The sequence below is a fragment of the Pinus tabuliformis genome, chromosome Q, assembly GCF_031772625.1.
Source record: "Pinus tabuliformis cultivar Carrire ecotype Pingquan chromosome Q, CPIR1, whole genome shotgun sequence".
Classification (NCBI taxonomy): domain Eukaryota; kingdom Viridiplantae; phylum Streptophyta; class Pinopsida; order Pinales; family Pinaceae; genus Pinus; species Pinus tabuliformis.
The window spans coordinates 738,910,028-738,936,206 of record NC_142296.1 but is presented as its reverse complement, the minus strand read 5'-3'; the positions used below and the strand labels follow the sequence as shown (position 1 = coordinate 738,936,206).

Sequence of the window (26,179 nt, the reverse complement as noted above, 5' to 3'; positions counted from 1 at the left end):
TGTAAAGCACTGTGGGGCGAATCAAAGTGTCCATGATGCTCATTTTGGACAAGATGTCCTGGAAATGGTGCTAGAAACATTGCCTCTCTAGAAGGGCTAGGAAGCCATACCCTTTGTTGATCCGAGGTTGAAGGGCTGGCTACAGGCTGAAGCGAGGCCCTGACAACTAAACTCCCAAATATGTATAGGTGCTAACAATCTCGATCTCTTCTCCTTTAAATAAGAAGTGGAAGTCCGAGGTTTTCTTGACTCCATTGAAGATAATCACTTTGGTTTTACCCAAGTTCACAGTTAGATGCCTCCGGTCACAAAAAGCTGTAAGAGCATCCAGCTGTCTCTGAAGGCCTTCTTGGGAGGAGGCAATAAGAGCAATATCGTCTGCAAAGAGGAGGATGGAAATCAAGACCTGGTGAAGAAGACACCCATCTATATCCTAGATATGCTCCCAGAGGAAGGACTAAAGATCATCGATATAGATCCCAAATAAAGTAGAAGAAAGGGGGCATCCTTGCTTGACTCCAATGGTGCTTCGAATGAAATCCGACATTCCTCCAACTGTGCAAAGATGGCCAAGGACGACCTCATTGAGGTGCATGATAGCTATCAAGAGAGTCGAGGAAATGCCAATCTCTCTTAGCCTCTGGAAAATATCTTCCCTTGGGATTGAGTCAAAGGCCTTTCGAAAGTCTACAAAGCAGCAGTACACTTTAGAGGATCGATGCCTAGCCTCCTCGATCACTGCACGAAGAGTAAGGATGTGGTCAATCATCTGGTGGTCTGGGCGGAATCCTGCTTGGCCCTTGGCCCTGAGTTGTCTTTGCTCAAGGAAATGGGAGAGTGTCATGTGGAGTGTTGTAGCATATAGCTTGGAGAAAGTGTGCCCAACCATGATTGTCCTATAGTTGTTGGGGTCGGAAGTAGGTCCTAACTTGTGGATCGGGTAGATAATGTGGTGTGACCAACCATCCAGAAATCCATCCCGAACCACCTGGTTGAAAAGGTTCACCAGATAACCTACTAGGGGGCGAAGTCCATGCTTGAAGAATTCTGCCTGGAAGCCTTCTTCGTCTACTACCCTGCTGCTATTCATTGTCCATATTGCCTCTCTGATATCTTTGTCGGAGAAAAGGTGGCAGGAGGTGGGGGGCAAGTAACCTGAATCAGAGGCTGCCCAGGAATGTCATACAGCTGGGAGGTGTGAGAGAACATTGAGGCAAGATCAAGGTCGATTGGGGTAAGTGAGCGCCGAAAGGATGGTCCCCCAGAAATCTTTAGGGGAGCGAAGGAGGAGAGTAGAAAGAACTTGTCTCCTATGGGCAATGAAAAGGTGCTTCTTACGGCGAAGGAGGCGACGGTAGGCTGAACAGAGGTCTGGGTATGCTGGTAAGGAGTTCCGGAATGCGTGTTGGAGGTCCTAATGCATAGAATTAAGAAAATAAAATGAGAAGGGAAGGGGTGAGAAAGAGCAATTTAGAAAAAGGTTGTGGGGAAGGTTTTTCAAATAGCACTTTAATTTGATACAAATAGATAGAAATTATGGTCACTAATTTATTGAGTAGGTATTAAGGTTTTTGTATGTGGTCTTTTATTGTAAATTCTCTACCTTGTGTACCATTGGATTGTTTTGTTATTAGAATTTGCTAGCCAGTAAATGTGCCATTTGGTATAGCATTTGCATTGAGACCAACTACTTTAGTTATAGACATTGAGGAGAATTGAAGACTTCGAAATCAAAGGAAAAGAAACATAATTGGTAATATGTGACCTAAAACAAAATGAGGGAACAATGGAAGAAGATTTAATACCTTAATGAACTCTCAACTCTTTTTTTTCTAAAAGACACTTTAATATAGGGATTTTTAGCTACAACAAAAGATAGAGATTTGAGAATCTATTTGATTGTATTATTAAAATGGAAATGCCTTTTAGTATGAGAAATTAAAAGGCCCTTAAAGGTGAAATTTGTTTAAAATACATGTATTTTGTCAAAGTATATGTAAAAGAGAGTTAGAAATGACCACAAGGAGATCCAAATGCAGTGTAAGCTTATTACCAAACTCAAAAGATAAATTGTCCATTCGAGCTATTCATGAAGACAAGGATTAGCAAATTTTTGATATGTAAATAATTTGAAATTGATATTTAAGATGAACTAAAATTGCATATGAATAATTCAATAGAGAAAATATATCATTCTTTTTCCCCTGGAAAAATCGTAATCTTTCATTATTATTGAAAAATTACATGTTGTAGATGCCTTCCAGCATATGCTATAAATAGATTTCAAAAATGGTGCTCAGAAAAGATGCAAAGATACTTCATCACCGCGCAGGGTGTATGGATTCAAGAAGTAACATGTGACACAGAAATGATTTTGTACAGGTGGGGAAAAGTCAGACTTTTCGCCCTTTTTTCTTCTCAACTTTTTTCCAAACCCCCTGTGACTCTGTTGGAGTTATAAGTGCTAGTGCGGTTTCAGCCACAAGTTGTGGATTGTCTTTATCAGAGTCTGACGAGTCTGATATGTGTTGGCGTTTGTTTCTGCCCATATCCATAGTATCTGTTAAACTTGCCAGTGTTGTATCTATATATTCCTGTGGATTTATGTCTTCTGTTGTTGGTTCTTTGTTCATCTGATTGGTCTGGTTGGGGTTTGCAAAATCCATCTCTTCTTCCTCCTCGTCATCTGAAGCAGGTGGGGGAATTGCCCTCCCTTTGCTTGTTTTTCTGCTTTCTTCTTTCTACGGTTGTCTTTTTTGGCTGCTGGACACGTGCTTTGAAGGTGTCCAGTTTGTCTGCATATTCGACATCTGAAAGCAGTATTTTCGTAGTCTAAAACCTGTGTCCAACTCCTCTATCTATGCTTCAGCTGAATCTGGTCTGGCATGCCTTTGCTGAGGTCTACTTCCACACGTATTCGTGCAAAAGTATAAATTCGTTCCTCCATTCGCTGGGTGTCCATTTTGATGTAGCGTCCAATAGTATTTCCAATTCCATCTAGTACTTGATCATTCCAGAGATGTATTGGGAGGTTGTGTAGTCGCACCCAAACTGGCATCTTGGAAATGACCATTGTATTTGCATCAAATTCTGGGAACCAAGGTGTGATGAAGAGCCCTGTGGATCCCCAGAACCAAGGTCCTTCCTGTATTACTATATCTCTGTCAATTGCTGATAAGAATTTTACTATGAAAAATCCTTTGGAACAGAGATGTATTTCGCATTGCATGGTCCAGTTCGTGAAGATCCAATCGAATAGATCCATTGGTTTGGGCCAAAAGCAGTTAAATCTGCATATTATTGCTTTTCTTTCATATGTAATGCAGTGCTCATCTATTTCTGGTGTATCTATGTTGTATTCTAGGGTATGATTCAGCTATTCCACAATGTATGGCCTGGCATCCATACCTGATTGAATTGGTGCTGCTCCTTTTGTGTTTTTCCCTTGTAGGATGTTTTTGAAGGAAATGCTACCTGGTTTTTTCCCTATTGAACCAGTACCACTTCCTTCAGCCCTGTTAGGAATCCTGCCATTAATGGATGCGCCCCCTCTTATTGTCAGATTGAGGATGATTGTTGACAGGGGTACAATTTGGTATTCCCAAAGGTGTTTTGAATCTTGAAGCGCTCTGCCCCCATATATCAGATTTTGTGATCTGATAGGGTATCCCAATTGTTGCATTATAATTTCCTGCATTTGCTTAACAGTATCAGTTTCTTTTACCCAGATTAGTTTCGATTTTCCTTCAAGGAATTTTATAAATACTTGGTATCCTCTTACCAGGGATCCAAATCTTGTATTTGGCGGATCTAATGCCGAGATTTTGTTCTGCGACTTTTGCTTTCCCCTAATCAGTGGTTGGGCTTCCAGATCTGACCTGAAATGGGGCCGATCTACCATGCAAGGATCTAGATCGAATAGCCCAAGGCTCGATCTGTGCATATTACCCTGGATCAAGATAAATGTTGCCCCAGAGGGTCGATCTGCCACAAGATGGTCTAGATCTAACAGCCCGGGACTCGATCTGTATTTGGTGTCGCAGAGCGATGGATATGACACCCCATCAGGGCTCAATGGCAGATGGGTGTCCAGATCGGCGTCATAATAGAACAGATCAGCATTATGATATACAATGAAATGGAATTTTCCTTCATACCTTAGATAGAGTCTGCGATTTTCTGTCCTGAGGGCTCCATTATTGCTGGAGACAGCTCCCCCATCAAGCATGATCTCGCTGGCGGCTACGGCCTTGGGGCAGACTGTCATATGGCCGATCCATATACATTTTATAAACTCATCCGACCCGTTTGTACCGTTCAGAGATTTGCTGGCTATCTTCGCCTCTTGTGGGAGACCCGTATTCACCAGATCTGGGCAAGTTCGCGCCTCAGTTTTCCTTATACTCCCTAACTGTTGTAGGTAACATATGATCCTTACTCTCTGTGCTCCGAAGATGGCCCAAGCAGATCGCGCAGCTTCCGGCTTCTTGGAATCTCCAGAGGGTTTGCCGACGCGAGAAGGAGCCATAGCTAACGCAGAGATCCTCCGCCTAACTCTGAAACGCTTCCGCCTTTCGTACAAAGATCTCCTTCCTCCACTTGGAATATTATATTATATTTGTTTAGCGAGAAAATATATCATTTATTTTTAAAGGTTGGAAAATTAGTATGCAAAGGAATGGACATAAAAGGTACGGTGTGCAAATAGGTGTTACCTTATAAAGGTAGAGGAATCACCTTTTCCACAAGAGGGGGATGTTAGATGGAGGTTATAAATTTCAAAAAGTAGTCATTTTTAATCAATGAAGAGAAAGAGGCAGAGAATTTTACCCAAAGGAAGAAAATAAATTGGAAGAGTTGGCCTAAGGAGGTCAATCATTTTCTTAGAGTATATCATAGGTGTTTGAATGCTCAAGTGAAGATAACATATTTAGTATAAAGGTGAAGTCCAAATGAAAGTAGTAATGGTGGTTAATTTATTTTTCCTATGAAAAATCTTGCATGACAACCAAAAATACCAAGACAACTTGAAATAGTTTGGTATATTATGTATCATAATGAAAGCTTTCCTTTATAAGATTATAAACAAGTCAAGTCAATCCACTTTATGAATGTGGGATAGTTTAAGAAATACAGTAAAGTGAAATAAAGTATAAAAGATAAAATAACTATGCCTAAGTCTAATATCTAATTGACCATTTTAAGCTAATATCATAGAGTTGTCGAAGGGTTTTCAAAGATAGCAAGCCCCATTACCGAGCTCCAAAGAAAGAACAAGAAATTCATTTGGACTGAAAAAATGTGAAGAGGCATTCCAAAGGTTAAAGGTGTTATTAATGACATTACCAATTTTGAAGGTGTTGGATATGGAACAAGAATTTTTGGCTTGCACTGATGCCTCCAAGGAAGGGTTGGGTTGTGTGTTGGTGCAAGAAGAAAGGGTAATAGCTTACGCATCAAGGAAACTTAGAACCCACGAAGAAAACTACGCAACCCATGATCTAGAAATGGCAACAATTGTTTATGCACTAAAGATTTGGAGACCCTACCTTGAAGGAATGAAGTTTGATCTTACGACTGAGCATTGTGGGGTACAACACATATTCACTCAAGACCACTTAAATGCAAGACAAAGACGATGATCTGAGCTAATTAGTGAATATGATTTTGATATCACTTACACAAAAGGAACGCTAAATAAGGTGGCTAATGCTTTAAGTAGGAGGCCTTGGATATTTTCAGCGATTCCCTTAAAGACAAAATTGAGGGAGAAATTGCTTGATTTACAATTTAAAGACCCCTGGTATCAGGAGGTTAGCAAAAGTTTGAGGGGGAATGAAATGAGGGTCCCAAAATATGAAGAATACTCCCTTGATAATGATGGCCTACTACGATTTCGGGAGAGGATATATGTACCACCGAATGAAGATATACGCCAGTTAATCTTGAATGAAGCACATCACGTAGTATACATGGCACACCCTGGTGTTAAGAAGATGAGTGTGGACCTGAAACCACTCTTCTTTTGGAAAGGGATGAAGAAGGACATCGTAAACTTGGTAGCAAGATGCTTAGAGTGTCAACGAGTAAAAGTTGAACACAAACATCCAGCAGGATTATTGCAACCCCATGAGATACCAAAATCTAAATGGGAAGTTATATCAATGAACTTCATTATGAGACTACCAATGACCTCAAGAAGACATGATTCCATATTTGTAGTGGTGGACACGTTGACCAAGAGTGCCCATTTCATACCAGTTAAGACTACATATAAGGCATCAAAAATAGCTAGAGTTTTTATTGATGAGATTATGAGATTGCATGGAGTGCCTAGGAAGATCATATCTGATAGGGGAGCAGTGTTTACAGGAAGGTTTTGGACCAGTTTCCAAGAAGCCTTGGGAATCCAGTTGAACTTCAACACTGCTTACCACCGTGAGATAGATGGGAAGACAAAAAGGGCTAATCAAATCCTCGAAGCCATGCTTCGGATGTATGTGATGGACCAACAAAAGAGATGGGAAGAGTTTTTACCCCTCGTGGAATTTGCTTAAAATAATAGTTATCAAAGTTCCATCAAAATGGCGCCATTTGCATACTTATACGGAAGACCTTGCAGAACACCTCTCAATTGGGACTGATTAGAGGACCGAGCATTAATGGACCAGGTTAAGGTCCAGTGGGACAATTATAGTCCTAGTTCAGCTACTTGGGAGGACACCGAAGAGATGCATCACATTTTTCCTTAGCTATTCCAAGGACTTGGAGACGAAGTCTAGTATTAAGAGGGGATGTATGTAGTGCCCCGCTCCAGTCCACTGACAGTGATATGACATTAACATTTATTTATCCCTAAGGCCCACACTTTATTTTTGAGGACCTCAGGTTGAGGATCCAAACACACGACTCCATTATTAGTGGTTTTGATGTTTATGTATGTTCTCCATTGATATTACAACAAAGATAACACTAATGGTTATGTATGTTATCTATTGGTATTATGATGATTGTAGCATTGATGATTATGCATGTTCTCTATTGGTATTATTATGATTGTAGCGTTAATGGTTATGCATGTTCTCTATTGAATTTATGATGATGATAGCAGTAAAGGATATGTATGCTCTCTATTGATATCATGATGATGATAGCTTTGATGGATATGTATGTTTCCATTGATGTTATGATGATGATAGCCATCATGGATGTGTCCCCTATGTTACCTACTTACATTAGTTTTGGTTCAAAATGAACTATGATGCGAATGACTAAGTGATGTTAATGATGGTATTATGACAATGACTAACACTGGGAAACCTTGTTATTGATGATTATTGAGTATGGCAGGAAACCACCAGAGGCACTCGCATATGACGAGTTGACGACACCTGGTTTGATGAAAATTTATATTTTTTTATCTTTGAAATTCTAAGTCAATTTTGAAACCCGCTATGTATGTTTTTTGATGATATGTTAGTGGTTGCAGGCACAGATTAGTTGCTTGGCCGAATGACTCACATATGGGTGATGGGGTTGTACAATTGGATGGAACTACATGGGAGGGGTGGGACAGTGTCCCTGATCTCACCCACTAGCACTCCCACCATGACTTGGGCTGGAAAGGTTGAAACACCTTCGCCTTGAAGATCACGATGTCATGAGGGCAGGTCCCAAAGTTGGGTCGCTCATGAGGATTTTACCGGGGGGCGCACATTAAGGCAGATTCCTTGATCCCCGACACCATTAGTCTCACTATAGCAGGCAACATAAGAGATGATAGTGGTCTTTGTTGTTGCACCTATACTTTCCCCTCGTAGCCACTGAATGCTTGAAGGGCAACTGGCATGGCACCCTTGGAACTTCAAGGGAATTTCTTGAAGGGCACGACCAACTTGGCACCCTTGGCATCACAAATAAATTGTTAGGTGTGGCACCCTTGGAACTTCAAGGGAAGTTCTTGAAGGGCACGACCAAACTTGGCACCCTTGGCATCACAAATAAATTGTTAGGCATGGCACCCTTGGAACTTCAAGGGAAGTTCTTGAAGGGCACGACCAAACTTGGCACCCTTGGAATCATTAAAAATAAATTAATTAATAAATATAATCAAGAAATGAAAACTAGGTAAATTTACATCAAGGGTAAATGATGTTAGAAACCGAGGTAATTAAATCAAGAATAAAACTTGGGTTAAGAAGATCATAGGAAGAAATAAAATATTTTATCTTAAAAACTCTACCCTTCCCATGTTGGAAAATATTAGGTAGATTATGTAGTTTAATTAAGTAAAAAGGGGAAAGAGGGACATAAATGTAAGGATAAAGATTAATCCTAAAATAGTTAAACCTAATTAAGAGAAGATGATGATGAATTAAGATTAATAAATTAAATTTTAGAGAAATGTAGAGAACCTCCATGTGGCAACAACCAACATAAGAATATCCATCTAAGAGATAACTTGAGTTAAATTAGGGAGTAGATAGGGGATCAAATCTTGACTCATTAATTGACTTTAGTAATGAACACAAATTAAGGGTAAAAAGGCGGATCAAGAGACAACCAAGAGAAGAAATAGGAATCTTGTTGAGGTGAGGAAAAATCTTATTTTTAAATTAAAATTTAAGTAAATAATTTTGGAGATCCTTGATCAGAGAGTGACACATGGGTGGGTGAATAATCAAACTATTGAATTATCAAAAATAATTAATTATGCATGAAATTCCAAGTGTCACCTATGAGAACTCCTATAAAAAAAGGGGCAAGCCATGTGAGAAGGGACTTTTTATTTACCCTATTGTTGGATGGATGAGACTATGTTAGATTAGTGACTATGAGCTATAGTGAGTTTGGTGAGGTAGAGGAATTTAGAGAGGGGACTCTTGAGCCAAGGAGTGCTCTCCTCTACCAGCTAATACATTCCTCTATTGTACAACCCCATTGCAACTTGGGGGTCCGCGAGGAAGGAGAGTACCCAAGGAGTAGGCTGGGAGGTCAACCGGGGGGTCATTGCATTCGGATCAAGCACATCGACATTCACATCAGCGGCAACCGACAACAAAGGAAGACAAGTAGCGGCAAGTCAAGTTTGAATTTCGTCTTCTGGTGAACGATACCTATGTTGTATTATATTCGTTTATGACATCTTTATGGTTTTAGTTAAATGTATGTAAATTAGATGATATGTTCAATGAATTGAAATTCAGGAAAGTTTTATATAATGCTTAATAATTTTTGGGTTCCCAATGCTATTTTCCTTATGGTTGAAATTTTAGCATTTAAAAAATAAAAAAAATTACGGTTAGTCCCTACACTCGTGGCTATTTCTTGTGTACGTTAATGATTGGACTCCCTTACATCATAACTAGACTGCCTTTATTTTCTTGTTTATGATAGTAAATATGATGACAGGAAGGCCCCGTGGCTATTTATTGCATATGTTGTTGACTAAACTCCCTTACATCATAATCAAATGGCCCTTGTTTTCTGTATTAAAGGCAGTAAATATGATTAAAGGGAGTCAAATGCAAATTAATAGCATCATTTATAAGACATTGTGTATTTCTGAGGCATTTGTGCTACTAAGTTTCACCGTATATGTTGGCCTTGTTGAGAAATTTAGGGCATGGATAGTTAAGATATTTCTCTACTTGATAATTGCTTGTGATATACTTTTACTTCTTAGCTTATGATATTTTCTTTGTTATGTTATTATTGTGTTCTTTTCATCAAGACAATTACCAATATGCACAATAAAAGACAAGTGACACAATATGTAGGCTTGTCAGCCACGGCCAAAACCTCTCACCTCTTGAAAGGAAAACCCAATCAAAATTCTTCTTCTAGACCTTCAATTGATGAGTACCAAGACCATGACACAGACCCTTGACTCTAGTATCCTCCCAAGAACCTTATCACTAACCTTGATGCTTTGCCTCTCCCTTCCTCGACTTTCTTCTTGATCTAGAACTGCTCTTCTCGGCTCCTTCTAGAGAAACTCGGTCTCTATCCTTCACACTGCTTCTTCTCGACTTCTGCTAGAGAAACTTAGCCTCTATGATTTCATTGGCTTCTTCTAGAGAATCTCGGTCTCTAGATCTCTTTCTCAGTTATCCATAACAAGTATCCAGAAGAATCCCTTATTTGCTATCCCAGAAGAAACTTCTCCTTCACTTACCCAGAAGAAGCTCTCCTTTTTTGACCCCAAAAGAAACCTCCTCCACTACCCCAGAAGAATGCTCCTTTGCTGTCCCAAAAGAATCTTTCTTCGCTACCCTAGAAGAAAACCTTTTTCGCACTTCTCGTTAGCTTCTTCTTCGCACTTCTTCACCTCTTCTTCACACTTTTGCTTCATCGAATGCAAGTCAAGTTGCTTGCTCTAAGTGAGGCCAAGTGTGGCTATATATACCCCTGCACACATGTCCTTTAGGCCGACCTGATCCCTAGAGGTTAGGCCAACTTCTTCTAGCATGTTCTTCCATCGTTGTAGGCCGACTTGAAGAGGATAAGTGACAAGGTCTTGGAGGATACTTTACATAGATAAATTTGACTTTTTAAAAAGTGTAACATGACCTCATTACATGACAATGACTCTATAATTTTATGACTAGATGACCAAACTCTCAATGGGAGTCTTAACTCAAAAATAAAATGTCTTTCTCATGAAACCCATGAAGCAAGTCAATATAATAATTCTATTTTTCTTTATATCTCACTACATAAAATCATAATTACATGTCATTATGAAGACCGAGCCTAGTTACACTTTTCAACAGGCCTTTCAACTGTGGCCCCCACTTTTTCATGGTAAATAACACTTTACTTTTTAAAAGTTTTTCATAGTAAAGAAGGCTAATCATAATTACTAAAAAAAGGATGACATTGTTGATTGTCACATTTTTTGAATTGCATTGAGTACAATGCGTCATTGATCCCCCATTCTGTGAAGAGCAATACATTGGGGTGAGCAAAGGCAAAAGATGTTATAATCTATGTTGCACGGGGACCCTTCCCCACCTCCATGGTGTTCCCTTAGTCTCGACATGTCGGGCACTTTGGAACTCATCGAAAACTTCCCCAATTGGTCGGGGACTCCATTGGGGACCTGGGGACTTCTAGGCGTCCCTTGAAAAATCGGGGACTTTAGGACGCCCCCTAATATCATGCACATTAAAATTTTAAAAAATAAAAAATAAATAAACAAATTTGAAAACTTAAGTTCTAAATTTTAAAGTCAAAAAATTAAACAAATTTTGAAACCTAAACTTATTGAACACAGGTTGCGAGGGTTGCAGGTAAGAGTCGAGCGAAGTCTGAGACAACAGGCGAAGGTAAACAATGAACAAAGAACTCCATTCACAGCGGCAAAGGTAAACAAAGCTGAGAGAACTTGAGCGAAGGTTTCAGATGAGGTAAGTGTCGAGCGATAGGGCAAAGTTTGAGACTCTTAATTTGGGATTTATAATTAAATTTTAATGACTTATTCATGTTTACAGTTTAAAGTCACTATACTCCATGAATTAATTTGAACTTGAAATTGTCTCTTTCTCCATGTCCATGACAAACCTTTTCTTGGCATGAATCTTTGAAATTTCCCAATGCCACAATCACCATGACTTTAATACCATGTTAAATATATGCAAGAGACGAGCAAGAGTGACTAGATGAGAGATAAGATGATATATAAATGTGCTACTAAATTACTAGTGGTGTTGTCTATATACATGGCAAGTTCCATTGTTCATTTTACGAACCAATCAACTAATTCCTTGAACACATTAACATAAACATCATTTATTATATATAATTTATTTCACTTTATGACATTATTACTTTTGTACATAACATTTGTTACTCCTGAAATAAACATTACAATGGCTAACTCATCTTTAACACTTAATGTTATAAGGTAAATAGATGGGATGGTAATACTCTTTGTGCTCTGTAAATAATAGTGATTTTGAATGATTATGATATACATTACATTGATGACAGGTCCCACAAGGTTCTTAATTTCTAGACTCTTAATTTGGGATTTATAATTAAATTTTAATGACTTGTTCATGTTTACAGTTTTATTAAATTTTACTTTTAGTCTTTAAAGTTTAGCTACTATTTAAATTTTGAAATGATTCATCATGCATCATAGAATGATTATGTAGACAATAGTAGATTGTAGGCTGTAGCAGATTAACAGTACTTCTTAAGTTCTTGATAATGAGCAATGATGACGAGATTTGTTTTTGTGATGCGCAATGATGATTAGATAGTATTAGACTTCAGTATTTTATTTTATAATTTGAATTTCAAAATTAATAATAGTTCTAATTTTTATATTTTAATTTATCATTCATATTTATGCTGAAATACTAAATTTTGTTTTATTTTTTAATAAATATAAAAATAAGTTGCAGCACTTGCCGCCCCAACCCGTCGTGCCTTGAAAATTTGGGGGTGTGCTCTAGCCGTCCCGGAAACTCATCCCCCCATACGCCCGTCCCCACAGCCAGTGCAACATAGGTTATAATATACATGGATAGAAATCTACACACTCTATTCCATACAAAGGAAGAATACAACTAGCTTTCTCCAAAGCTCTATGAGGAACAGAATGTTGAACCAACCAATCATTTTTCATAGTGTTTAGTATGTGTTCATTAACTGACTATGATGCCTCTTTCTATTATCATTTGGATTTTATCTTTTTCTTCTTGACTCCTTTGAAAATATGCACATCGACAGATATTTGAATCCTGATATTATGAAGCCGGCTGCACCCACATGCACACTTCCATCCAAACTCATTCTTATGGCCTTGCTTCTGGTAACCTTGTGTGATAGGAACCTGCATCCTGTCCATCCCCACCTGGAAAATAGGACCTCAGTTTCTTTGTAAGTTTAGAGGCAGGCTTAGCATTAAGGTGATCATAATCAGCTAGACTACTTTGTAATATACTAGGGTATTTTTTACTAGGGTTCTCAAATAACTAGTGTTTTAAAATTTCTTGCTCAATTAAATGGTGAAACAAAAATCCCATTCAGTGGTACAGTATAATAAGATCCAAACACAATCTCACTGTTCAACAATATCACTACTCCACAATAGCATTCAATACACTGTTGTAACAGTCCAATAATGCCAATACAACCCAGGTTCAACAATCCCAGTAAAATTGAGCTCCACATATTTTAAAATAAATCAAATCCTAGCTATTCTGACCCACATATTTGGAAACTATTCTACTAACATTAACCAGAACATACCCAACTAGGACTGGTAAATTCCCTGTCTCTATATACGGCTTCCTTCAGATGCTTTCTAATCCCTTTTCATTGCTCATAAGCTGCCCCAGCAGACCTTGAACTTAAGACAATCATAGAGCAGAACCTCCGTCAATGATCCTTCGATTTGCTACAGTTTAGTATTACCATCTGACAGTGAGTGGAGAAAAGGGGTGACACCTACTTCAAGCAAGGACTCAGTCTCGGATTTGGCTCGTACAATACCTCAGACCTATTGCGGGTTAGACCTTCGCACTTCCTCAGGAATTCTTTCTTCTTAGTCACAGGACCTGCACTATATTCCAGCTTCAGAAAACCCTTTGCATCATTCACAGGGTAGAAAAGGTTATTTTGATCCTCAAAACATACCCGATCTGCTACAGGACCCACAAGATGATTCCAGAAATTTTCGCTCAGCCTTAAAAGGGCTCGGATTATCAACACTAGATGCCTCGGATTGTCACAGGTGTACTTCTAGACTTCGGTCTGTCACGAGATGGCTACAGGAATTGTGATCTGCCACAGGAAGATTACTTGACCCTGAAGATATGCGATCTGCGTCAAACAATTCTCCTCAGGTGGACACTGCCTCAGAAAGATTGGATTGGCTTGGGAGCAGGAGTGACTCGGGAGCACGCTCCCGTTAAAAAAAATTGTGCTCCCTACCATTTTGCAGAGCGAAGAAGGGAGTGTCACTCCCATCGCTCCAGGAGCGATTTTTATAACCCGAGAGCGGTCAGGGAGCGATCACTCCCAATCGCTCCTGGGTTATAAAAATCGCTCCCAGAGCGACGAGAGCAACGGACGGGAGCGATTGGCACGAAATTAATAAAAAAAAAACAAAAACAATAAAAAACAAAAAACCAAAGAAAAAAAAACTGGCAAGTAAAAAAAAAAATAGTTTTTTTTTTATATAAATTGAAGGAGGGAGGGATGAAAGGTTTCATTATCATTGTGAGAGTGAGTGAGATTGAGATTGAGAGAGGGAGATTGAGAGAGAGGAGAAAGGAGAGAGTGAGAGAGAGCAAGGAGAGAGTGAGGACTCGAGGAGCAAGAGAGTGAGAGAGCAAGAGAAAGCAAGGGGAAAGGGGAGATTGAAGAGCTTGCAAGGGGAGATTGGACGCCAAAGAGGTAGGCTCTACATTGTACAATATTGAATAGAGTGTCTAGCAATTTTGTTTTAATGTTTATTAAAATTTAAATTATTCCTAAATAAATAAATAAATTTTTCTCTATTTCCCATTTCCATTCCATTTTTTTTTAATTTTGCAGATCCAAAACTTCAAATTTCAAACATCATGGTTATATTTCTTGGCATTTTCTTCTTCTTGGTTTTTATGGTGCTGGAGAGTAGAAAAATGAGAGTTGAAATTGAAAATGAAAAACGGGATGAAGAAGGGGGGCATAGTGGATTTGATGAAAACCCCAGTGAGGAGGAGCTGGAGGAGAGTGAACATGAGTCAACTCAAAAAACTAAACAAGACAAAACCCCATTGTAGAAATATGTTAACGGGCCTGAAGTAGGGAAAGGGGGTGGAACCATTAAATTTCATTGGCCCCATTACAACAATAATTACACAGGTTCATACACCCATGCCAGAAAACACCTTTGCGGGAAAATGCCATGGGATGGAGATAAACAAATAGGAATCAAAACTTGTACAGGTGTGTCAGCAGCAGATAGAGCCAAATACATAAGGGAAGAGGAGGAAGCCCAATACAAATCTAAAAAATCAAAGGTTTTCTTTGAACCAAGCTCACAATCACATGCACAAAGAACTCCTTCAGGGTCCTCCCAAGGTAGTGGATATGGAGGCACAGGGTCACCAGGTTTGAAGCATAGAACCATATCAGATTTCCTTGATGAAGGGTGTAGGAATGATGTGCATTCAAAAGTTTACAGGTTTCTCTATGCATGTGGGATACCATTCAATGTTCTTCACTCACCTTATTGGCACGAAATGGTTTCTGCCATAAATGATGCCCCTAAAGGATACAAGAGCCCTGGGTATGACAAGGCAAGAACCGTTGGACTTGATCATGAAAAAGCAAAAATATCACATTCTTTGAATAGAATGACAAGTTCTTGGACTAACCATGGGGTGTCCATTGTATCTGATGGATGGACAAATGTAAAAGGCAAGCCATTGATAAGTGTTCTTGTTGTGTCTGTTAGTGGTGCCATCTTTCTTTCAACATATGATTACTCAGACAAGTTCAAGACCACCATCAACATTGCAGAACCATTACTTGAAACAATTGACCATATTGGGCCATACAATGTCATCCAAGTCATCACTGATAATGCTCCTAATTGTAAGGCAACGAGAGCAATTATTGAGAATAAATACCCCAACATATTTTGGTCTGGGTGTTTGGTTCACACAATGAACCTTTTGATGCATGATATTGTTAAGAACAAAAACGAACATTACAAATGGATTGGTGATTTGTACAAGGAAGGCAAACAAATGATAAAATTTATTACAAATCATAGCATACCCATGGCCTTTTCCGCAGTCACTCAAGATTGGAGTTGTTGAAGATTGCGAGGACTAGATTGGTAGCTATTACCTCACTTTCAGGTGCCTTTTGAAGGTAAGAGAGTCATTGGCTAGCATGGTATCAAGTCCACACTGGCAGGTATTAAAGGAAAGGGCTACAAATGCAGCTGACAGACAAGGTTTCGAACAGGTGTAGGAGGCCACTCTTGATGGTATGTTTTGGGCACGTGTGAGGCAAGTATTGGATTTCACCAAGCCTATTTATCACATGATTCGGTTTGCAGATATAGATAAACCAGTGATTGGCAAGGTGTATGAGCAAATGGATACCATGTAGGGGCAAATAAAAGATATTGTTCATAACAATGATCCCAACTTGTACAAACTGATTCACGATTGTGTGTGTGTACAGTGGGATAAACTTAATGTTCCACTACATTGCTTGGTGTATATCCTTACGCCAAAATACTACTCTACATCTTGGTTGGGCCAACCTGCACTAGGGGGTGGGGTTAGGACCAAACCCCATATAGATGAAGAGGTATCTAAAGGCTATTTGAAAGCATTAGAAAAGTTGATACCTGACAGGGAGGAATGTGCTAGTGTGCGTCTTGAAATAGGCAGATACTTCAGTTGCACTGCTTTGTTTGGTACCTTTCATGCAATGGAAGATAGAGACATATTTGATGCTCTCACATGGTGGGAATCATATGGCGGCCATGGATTTTTGCCAAAATTGGCAAAAAAAGTTCTCTCACAGGTTGTAAATACTTCTTCTGCAGAAAGGTGTTGGAGCACCTGCAGCTTCATACAGAATGTGAAAAGAAACAGACTCGATGAAAACCGGGCAAAAATCTTAGTTTATGTGCACTACAACTTGAGGTTGTTGAGTCATTACTGTGATCGGGCTTATGGGGATCCAACATATAAAATTTGGGACAACCACCTAGAGGATGATAATTTGGAGGATGGCACTATACATCTTGAAGAACTGGAAGAGGAACTTATAAGAGAGGAAGATGAAGCAACAACCATGCCACCTCCACCATCTAGTACCAGTGCTCGAGTTCCGAGTCTTGTTCCTTTGCTGTTGCCGCCTCCATCTACACCCTCACATGGAGGGCATGTGCTTTCTAGTTCTGGTCGTTGGTCTGTGCGGGAGACTCCTAGAAGACAACCACGACCTGCTCATACATTAGACACTTCTCGTGGCAAGGGCCACATGTAGTAGATAATAGATTTATAGTTTACTTGTCTTTTCTAGTTTCTATTAGTTTTCATAATTGTTGAGTCTTGACTCTTTCATATCATAATGATATTTTTTGTAAACAATATGGCTGTGACAATTTAAGTTTGAAGTTTGAAGTTGGCAATTATAACTCATTGGTAATGATTCTGAATTATGAATATGATGCTTCGTGAAAGTTGTTTCATTTCATTTCATAATTCATTCTACAACATTTCATTTCATGTTAGATATTATTTCTTGTAATGGTTAAACTTAGCTTACAAGTACAACTTTGGTGGTCAATGATGATAAATGTTATATATTTAATTTTCAATTTTGAAATCTTGAAGTTGAAACTTTAAGATTGATGAATCATGATTCACAAGACTCAATATGTTGTAATGTGTATGTTACTAACTTGTGGACATGGTTGAGGAAGATTATAACTTCTAGCTGATTGATGTTATATGGTTCCATGATCAATCTATGTTTTTTTATGTTTTTTGTATCTAATCCATCATTCTACATGTTTTTGTTGACATATATGTATCAAAATATAAAAAATATATATATTATATAAAAATCGCTCCAGGATTCACTCCCAAACCGGGAGCTTTTGAAAATGCCGCTCCCGCTCCCAAGTAACATTGCTCCTCTCCTCATCATCATCATCAAAAAAACAGCAATATATATATATAATTCAAGATTTTTTCCCAAAAAATCGCGATTTTTTCGAAAAGAAATCGGGATTTTTTTTAAAAATCGGGATTTAATCCTAATTTTTTCAAAATGAAAAAATCACTGAAATAATCACGCAATATTATCGGGAAAATGATAAAATCGCAATATAATCGCGCGATATTATCAGGAAAATGATAAAATCGCGATTTTCGCAACATTGCTTAAAACCCTTAAGAGCCCCAAGCTCAAAGACAAATAGAGAAAGATCCCATTCAATGATTCCTCAAGTGCTTTTCGGCCTCTTCTATTTATGATTCTCATGAAAGGGTTTTCTCTTTAATTAACTGAGTGATGTTCACATCAAACCCCAACTTTGGGCATTTTGCCCAGCTGCCCCAAACTTTACCCCAACATTGGGTATTTTGGGGTTTTCCCCTTTATCGAGGACTATAGCCTACGGGGATCGATAGGCTACTTCGTCCCTTGGGCCAATTAATCCCTCGGGGGCATTACATATTTCTGATGGAAAAAGGTTATGACAGATAAGCAAAAAGCTGCATATTTGATTCTAAACACAACAGATAAACTAACTATTAAATTGATCATAATTGCCTTAACCATTTCTAACGTTAAAATGAAAGATACATAAAAAATATGTTTTTTTATTATAAATGCGATAGATAAACTTTCCATTAAAAATAGCCATAGTCTAAACATTTTACAAATTGGCCTTTTTTCCATCACTTAAAATAGAACAATGGAAAACCCGCATTTTGACCTGAAATCCAGCAAGAATCATTTTGGATTGACGGAATTGCAGAGATCAGTCATTAACATAGCAAAACCAGGTTGCAAACTTGCATATGGGTTAATCAAGGGTGCCGAATTCATTTCTGCATTAAACGCAATGATTTCAACAATCAAAATTGCAATTTCAGCAAAGATTTTATGGCCGGATTCAGGTGATGGCAAACCAGAAAATGTCAAAACCGTAGAATGTTTAGCCTTCTTCATTAAATATATCTCTGACAGTTCTCAAATCAATAAATGCTATTAGGTTCACAAACAAATGCTGGGTAACTCTCATGCAACAAGGAGAAATAAATCATGGATCTCAGTGTTGAGCGTTTGTTTACAAAACTCCTGACTTAAGAGTGTGCATATATTCCTATGACTTTAGTCATTTGATAATTTGTAGCAATGGACACGATTTGCATTAAGGTATGGAATGCATGAAAATTTTTATATCAAAATAGAAAAGAACCTCAGATATAAACAGCAGACCACATAATTATACAACCTGATTACCTGCAGGAAGAATCACGACATGCATAGGCAGATGGGCCAAAAATGTGAAAGGGAACTGAAAAGAATTCATTGTAGATGAGTCCACAGTAAATTGAGAAGATTGCCATCATAAAAATCACATAGCGACCTCCAAAAGCCATCTCCATTATGTCTCCAAGTTTCTGACATGGGCAACATAAAATCAAATCAATCAAATTAAAATACCAGCATCTAAAGCAACAATAAAAACCATAAAAGGTGCTAGATATTGAGCTTAAGTCTGCTAGGCTTAATGTCGTCCAACTGAGAAGACAGAGAAGCCAATTTAAGTGGAACTGTACAGTATTGCAAGGAAAGATTACTCCAAATCTTTATTCCATTGGCAAATTTAACTTTACATGATGACCTTGGTGGGCTCTTTTCTCATTAATGCTTTTTAGCCTTTGGGAAAAAGTATCTAAGCCTCTGATAATGGATATGGATGTACCACAAGCTCTTTGCATTTTTCACATATACAAGTGAAGTAAATAGCACTCAAGCAAGTCATCAAGTTTATCCCTAAATTGTTGCACAAAGAAATCCCTAGACACCAATTTGGTTATCAATCTTGTGCACTTCACCAAAAACTGTAATCCACTCATGATAAATTCAGGGAAGAGAAATTATATTAACAAATATTGAAATCAAGGTAAATAAACTCATGTGTATTGACCATCATTAGCAGTTATGAACAAGATATTCCCCAAACAAAAAGACAAGATCAGAACAAGATGGATTTACTATTTGGAACTATTAAAGCAAATTCATGTTCCATTCACAAACATCATAATTTATGAGGCTTGACATAGCTAAAAAGTTACCTGACTACCAAGTTTTCTTTCTCTGCATATGAGCCACAAGGATGCAAGTAATAAGCATATACCATGGCCCCAGTCACCAAACATTACAGCAAACAAAAATGGAAATGTAACGATGGTGAATACACCAGGATTTGCCTCTTGGTACTTAGCCACACTGCAACAACAATAGAATATACAATCAAAGACGGCATTAGATGAATCATGGACAACACAGCTGCAATTGAATGCCATAAAGTGAAAAACATGTTTGAAATGAAACCTAAAAAAGAAAAGAGTCCACAGGGCAAACATTAAGATAAATTACAAAATCAAAGGGAAGAAACATTATGAGTGGATCTGGCATACAATTTCAATTAAAATGTGCAGGAAAATAAAAAGCATCTAATCTTTCTTCTCAAGTAGGAATACCACCTTTGACTCCTTTAGAACCTCTAATATTTTAACGACGAAATATTGATTGTTTGGTTACTTTAGATAATATTCCACTCACCCATATGCATCAACTATTTCTTGGAAAGCAGTGGTAAATTTATTTGTTCTGAAATATGTGGGTGGTGCCTCCTTTGTATAAAGCACTTGGAATATAGTTCCAACCTGTGAGTTACTATCCACAGTTGCACGATGCAATGCATCTTGAACCTGTATCACAAACAGTGATCCTTGAAATATATCAATAAAAGTAATACTATATGGCAGTAACAAACTTTACACCTAGACGACATTAGAAACATTCCATACATGCAAAAGAGAAGACATGAGATTGGCATCTACAACAACACAAAAGTCAGCACCCAATTTATTTCGTTCACTAAACACAAAAAACAGAGAAGAGCGCTAACCTTGTTGAAAATAGTACCAAGGAGAAGTGTAAATAAGCTTTTATCCCTTTTAGCCTAGTGAGCACATTAATTACTTTTGTCGTGGTAACATTTATGAATTATATTAATGTCATGGGTGGAAAAGGTGTGTTGTAAACTTGTACCATGTACTTTTTCTAATATTAAAGTCACTTGTACTTTATAAAGAGACTTTATGTGAAAAGCACTAAACATACTTTTCTAATATTAAAGTCAGGTTAAAAATAAATTTATGAGAAAAATTAGAAAAAATACAAAACTTGAAAAAGGTACTAGGTGACTTTTAAGTGATGGGCCCAATGTATGAGGGGAGTCATTAGAGAGAACTGATCTCAACCAAAAATCTTAAGATTTGAAGATGAAATCTCAACCATTGGATCTTAGGTTTAGGAATTCAATCTTTTCCAAGGAGAAAAAAGAGGAAAAGAGAAACTCATTCTTCAATTCACACTTAAGAGAGCATGAGGAGAAGAGAGCTAAAGAGAAAACTTCAAGGAGAATTTGCAGCCAAGAGAAAGGAGCTCAAATCCCAAGGAGATTGTACAAGCAGCAGCATGAAAATCGAGAAGCAGCAGCACAAATTTCAAGGGAACAGAAGCACAAAAATCGAGGGAACAGCAGCAAATACTCAGCATGAATTTCGAGGCAGGAGGCACGAAATTCGAGGGAGGAAACAGCGTTGTTCAGGCCCAAAATTCGAGGCATAAATTTCGGGACAGCAGCTACAAGAGGCACGATTTTTGAGGAGCTGTTCTGCTGCATTCTGGCACAAATTTCAAGGCAGCACAATCAGATTTTCAGCACAGAAATCGAGGCAATTTCTAGGCACTGAAATCGAAGATCTGAACAGAGGAAAATGCAGAAATTTTGGGCACAAAAACCTGTAATCTAATTTGTTCAGTGGGCATAAATTTCCAGAATTTGTACATTTAATGCTACAGCAGAAAGGGAGATGAGCACTGTGCTTTTATGTTTTTATGCAATAAAATCCTCCTTTGAAGACCAATTTTCCCCAATAGGCTGTGGGGTTTTTCCAGGGTCAGCGTGACCAAAAATAAGTGTCACATATGTGTGAATGCTTGCATTTATTTTTGTGTTAATTATCAGTGGTTAAAAAAAGAAAAAGAGTAGAAACACTCTTTATGTTTGCAATAAACGCATTCTGAAATTTATATCATCATAACGAAACATGTGGGTTGGGCCTAAATAAACACATGCAAAATTGTCAAATTGGTCAAAGGTGTAGATCGTTAAAATACTACATGGTATCAGAGCAAAGTTGAGGCTCGGATCTCAAATTTCACTCAGCTGATAAAGAGGGCAGCAAGCATTAATTTCTGTAAACAGTGAACCAAAACCTTTGAAACTTTGTCAGAAACCCAAAGATTTCAGCAGTTCAGAGAGGGAGGATAGACTCATCTAGTGTTGTAAGAGAGATCTTGCTTCAAAGTTTGATATGACTGATATGGGGTTGATGAATTACTTTTTGGGTTCGAGGTTTGGCAGGAGGATGGGCATATCCTCGTAGGCCAGGGCAGGTATGCATGCGATACCTTAAGGAGATTCCTTGTGGAGGGTTGCAGACCTATAACTACTCTTATGATCACCAACTGGAAGAAGTTGCATGCTTCAGATTCTGAGTTGGTGAACCCCACGTTGTATCAACAATTGATCAGTTCATTGATGTATCTAGTCAACACTAGACCGGATATTTGTTTTGCAGTCAACACATCGAGTCAGTTTATGATGGAGCCCGCGAGAGTACACTAGGTGGCTGCAAAAAATGTGTTGATGTACTTACAGTGCACAACGGATTATGGTCTGGATTATGTCAGGTGTGATGGAATCAGATTGATCGGTTGCACAGACTCAAATTGGGCCGGCAGTGTCAGTGACCAGAAGGGTACTTCCGGATGTTGTTTCTCGTTGGGCTGGCAGTGTCAGTGACCAGAAGAGTACTTCTAGATGTTGTTTCTCGTTGGGCTCGGCAGTTGTGTCATGGTCCAACAGGAAACAGAGATCAGTGGCATTGAGCAACGCAGAGGCAGAGTATATGGCAGCTAGTCAGGCAGGGTATGAGGCATTGTGGCTTCGCAAGATTATCAATTTACTGTGATAATCAAAGTTGTATCAAACTCTCTGAGAATCCATTATTTCATGATAGGTCAAAGCATATAGAGATCAGATACCACTTCATCAGAGAATGGGTTCAGCGAAGGGTTGTGAAGCTCGAGTATATATCTGCTGATGAACAGGTAGCAGAAATTTTCACCAAATCATTGCCAAGGGACAAGCATGGATTTTTCAGAGACAGAATGGAAGTGGTGAGCAACAATATCCTCGGTAAGAGGGGGTGTTGAAAATAGTACCAAGGAGAGGTGTTACTAACCGTTTATCCCTTTTTATCTAGTGACGACATTAATTACTTTTGTCTTGGTAACATTTACGAGTTCTATTAATGTCATGGGTGGAAAAAGTACTTAGAAGTATTGTACCATGTACTTTTTCTAATATTAAAGCCACTTATACTTTATAAAGTGATTTTATGTGAAAAGTAATAAGTGTACTTTTCTAATATTTAAGTGAGGTGAAAAATCACTTTATGAGAAAAATTAGAAAAGGTACTAGGAGACTTTTACGTGATGGGGCCAATGTATGAGGGGGGTCATTTGGGAGAATGATCTCAACCGCACATCTTGAAATCATTTGAGAGAATTGGTCTCAACCACACATCTTGAGATTTGAGAATAAAATCTCAACCATTGGATCCTAGGTTTAGGGATTCAATCTTTTGCAAGGAGACAAAAGAGGAAAAGGGAAACACATTCTTCACTTCACACTTGAGAGAGCATGAAGAGAAGAGAGCTAAGGAGAAAACTTCAAGGAGGAGGAGAATTTGCAGCCAAGAGAGAGGAGCTTGAATCCCAAGTAGACTGTACAAGCAGCAGCTCGATTTTCTAGGAAGAGGCAGCATGAAAATCGAGGAGCAGCAGCACAAACTTCAAGGGAACAGCAGCAAATACTCAGCATGAATTTTGAGGCAGGAGGCAGAAAATTTGAGGGAGGAAACAGCGCTGTTCAGGCCCGAAATTTGAAGCACAAATTTCGAGACAGCAGGTGAGGCACAATTTTCGAGTTGTTTTGCTTCATTCTGGCATGAATTTCGAGGCAGCACAGTCAGCATTTCAGCACAGAAATCGAGGCAGATTCTGGGCACTGAAATCAAGGAGCTGAGCAGAGGAAAATGCAGAAATTCTGGGCACAAAAATCTGTGAAAATCTGATTTGTTCAGTGGGCACAAATTTCCAGAATTTGTACATTTAATGCTACAGCAAAAAGGGAGATAAGTACTGTTTTTTTATGTACTTATTAATACTTTTCTCAAGCAATAAAATCCTCCTTTGAAGACCGGTTTTCCCCAAGAAGCTGTGGGGCTTTTCCGGGGTCATCTTGACCAAAAACAAGTCTCATATGTGTGAATGCTTGCATTTAATTTTGTGTTAATTATCAGCTGTTAGGAACGCGAAAAAGAATAGAAGCACTCTTTATGTTTTCAATAAATGCATTCTGAAATTTATATCAGCATGAGAAAACATGTGGGTTGGGCCTAAATAAAAACATGCAAAATTGTAAACTGGGTCAAGGGTGCAGATCATTAAATTTCTACATACCTGACTTTTTGCAAATACAGGGCACCACCCCTCAGCAACTAGACACTTCCTTGTAACATCAATGCTTAGCATGTTCAAAGTGTTGTAAACAGCTTTCTCTGTTCTTACCTGGGAAGGTGAAATACAAGATAATTAATGTATCTGTTGTTGCTATTACTTTAATCCAAATATGCAAGTTGATTCTCCTTGATCCTTGTTATTTTAGTCATAGATAAGATAGTTCCTACCTAACCTAATTTTCTCCAGCTAATCTTATAAGACCAGAACATAAACAGGAACAGCCACTGAACTAAAAGAAATGGAGATTAGACCATGTGAACGTGAATCTCAAATTCTACAGAAATGGGCATCATTACCAAAAGATTCCACTGTTCAAACTGATATCCAATTGTTGTCAACACATTATCCCGATGGCGAATGCCAGCATCTATTGTGCTTTGCAGCTCTGCGAGCCTTCCAGAAACCTACACAAAGCAGCAGTTGAATCAGAACAGCCAAAACTTCATGATCTCCATTCAAATCCTTCAGTTGTGATGACAATAGAACCAAAAAGTTTAAAAAAAAATAAGAACCATAGAAGATACCAGCTTATTGTCTACATATACGTACAGCTAAAAGATAAAAATATTAATATAAAGATCATACTGAGAGATACTCTTGATGATAAACAATCAAAACAGGACATAATTTGAATACAAACAGAACTAACAATAAACAAAGTTCACATTACAAAAAGAACATAAATGTAATGCACTGGTATTGATTTTCACAAATTGAAAATCAACCGGTTTTTCACTACAACTACTATATATGGTTGCTAAAGAAAGTATTTAGATTAAGTCATGTTGATAAGTATGTGCATCCAGATATAGATAAGATTTATATATATATTCACAGAGAGACATGACAAAAGAGCACAATGTGATGCAATTTTAAAATTATTACATGCTACCAAACAGGGGATCGATTCACTGGTGAGGTTAACAGTGTTAAGCTATCCACCAAGGTTCCTTTCTTGTTGTGGACTGCCCTCATAATGCATTAGCTTCAATGGGATGAGGCTGAGTGATGATTTCATTAAAACAATTGTCCCTTGCAGTTAGCACCTAAACCAGAAGAAGTCAATATTTCGCGGTACAGGCCCTTTGTCATGTTTCTTAAAACACTTCTTAAGAAACTTATCATATGCCTCTTAAAATCAGTGTTGCCGACCATGCAATTTTTTCATGAAAGTCACACGGTCGGCAACACTATCAAGAGAATGCATAAAGGTTTAAAACAAAGGAGAAGGAAGAAGCTGACATTCCTTGTAGCCTTGCCATGAATAAACCATTCTGTCAGGCTATGTTTGATGGTACTGCTCTTGTTGGCCCTGGGTACAAAGCCCCTTCAAAATTAACAGGCCGATTGTCTTTGCACTGCTAGATTGGAGGAGTTTAGGGCATCATCAAAACACACCGGATGCATTGTGATATCGAATGGTTGGACTGATCAAAAGGGTAGAACCCTTATTAACTTCTTGGCTAATTGTCCCAAGGGGACAATGTTTATGAAATCTTTTGATGCATCTGCACATGCCACATATCAAAGATGCATGAGTATTATGTCATTTTTTGGACGTGCCATTCATGAGGTAGGTCCACAGAATGTTGTCCAACACATAATGGACAACACTGCAAACCAATGTTGTTGGCAGGTTGCTTATGGAGAGGTATCCTAAGATTTGTTTATGGACACTACAACTTGATGTAATTGTCCTATTATTTGAAGGGGATAAATAATTATAGAACATTGGACACCGAATCTGTTA

At 38.3% G+C, this 26,179-nt stretch overlaps 1 protein-coding gene across 1 annotated transcript in view; it reads right to left on the bottom strand.

Moving 5' to 3' along the window:
• The window catches only part of LOC149221657 (V-type proton ATPase subunit a3-like), a 197,485-nt gene that overhangs the window by 17,648 nt on the left and 153,658 nt on the right, over positions 1-26,179 (bottom strand). Inside the window, exons 8-12 of the mRNA XM_089385171.1 lie at positions 24,726-24,833; positions 24,370-24,477; positions 20,332-20,480; positions 19,842-19,995; positions 19,003-19,163 (exon numbers count right to left, since the gene is read on the bottom strand). Of these exons, the coding sequence (XP_089241297.1) occupies positions 19,003-19,163; positions 19,842-19,995; positions 20,332-20,480; positions 24,370-24,477; positions 24,726-24,833 (680 nt within the window). The remainder of the gene's footprint in view (positions 1-19,002; positions 19,164-19,841; positions 19,996-20,331; positions 20,481-24,369; positions 24,478-24,725; positions 24,834-26,179) is intronic.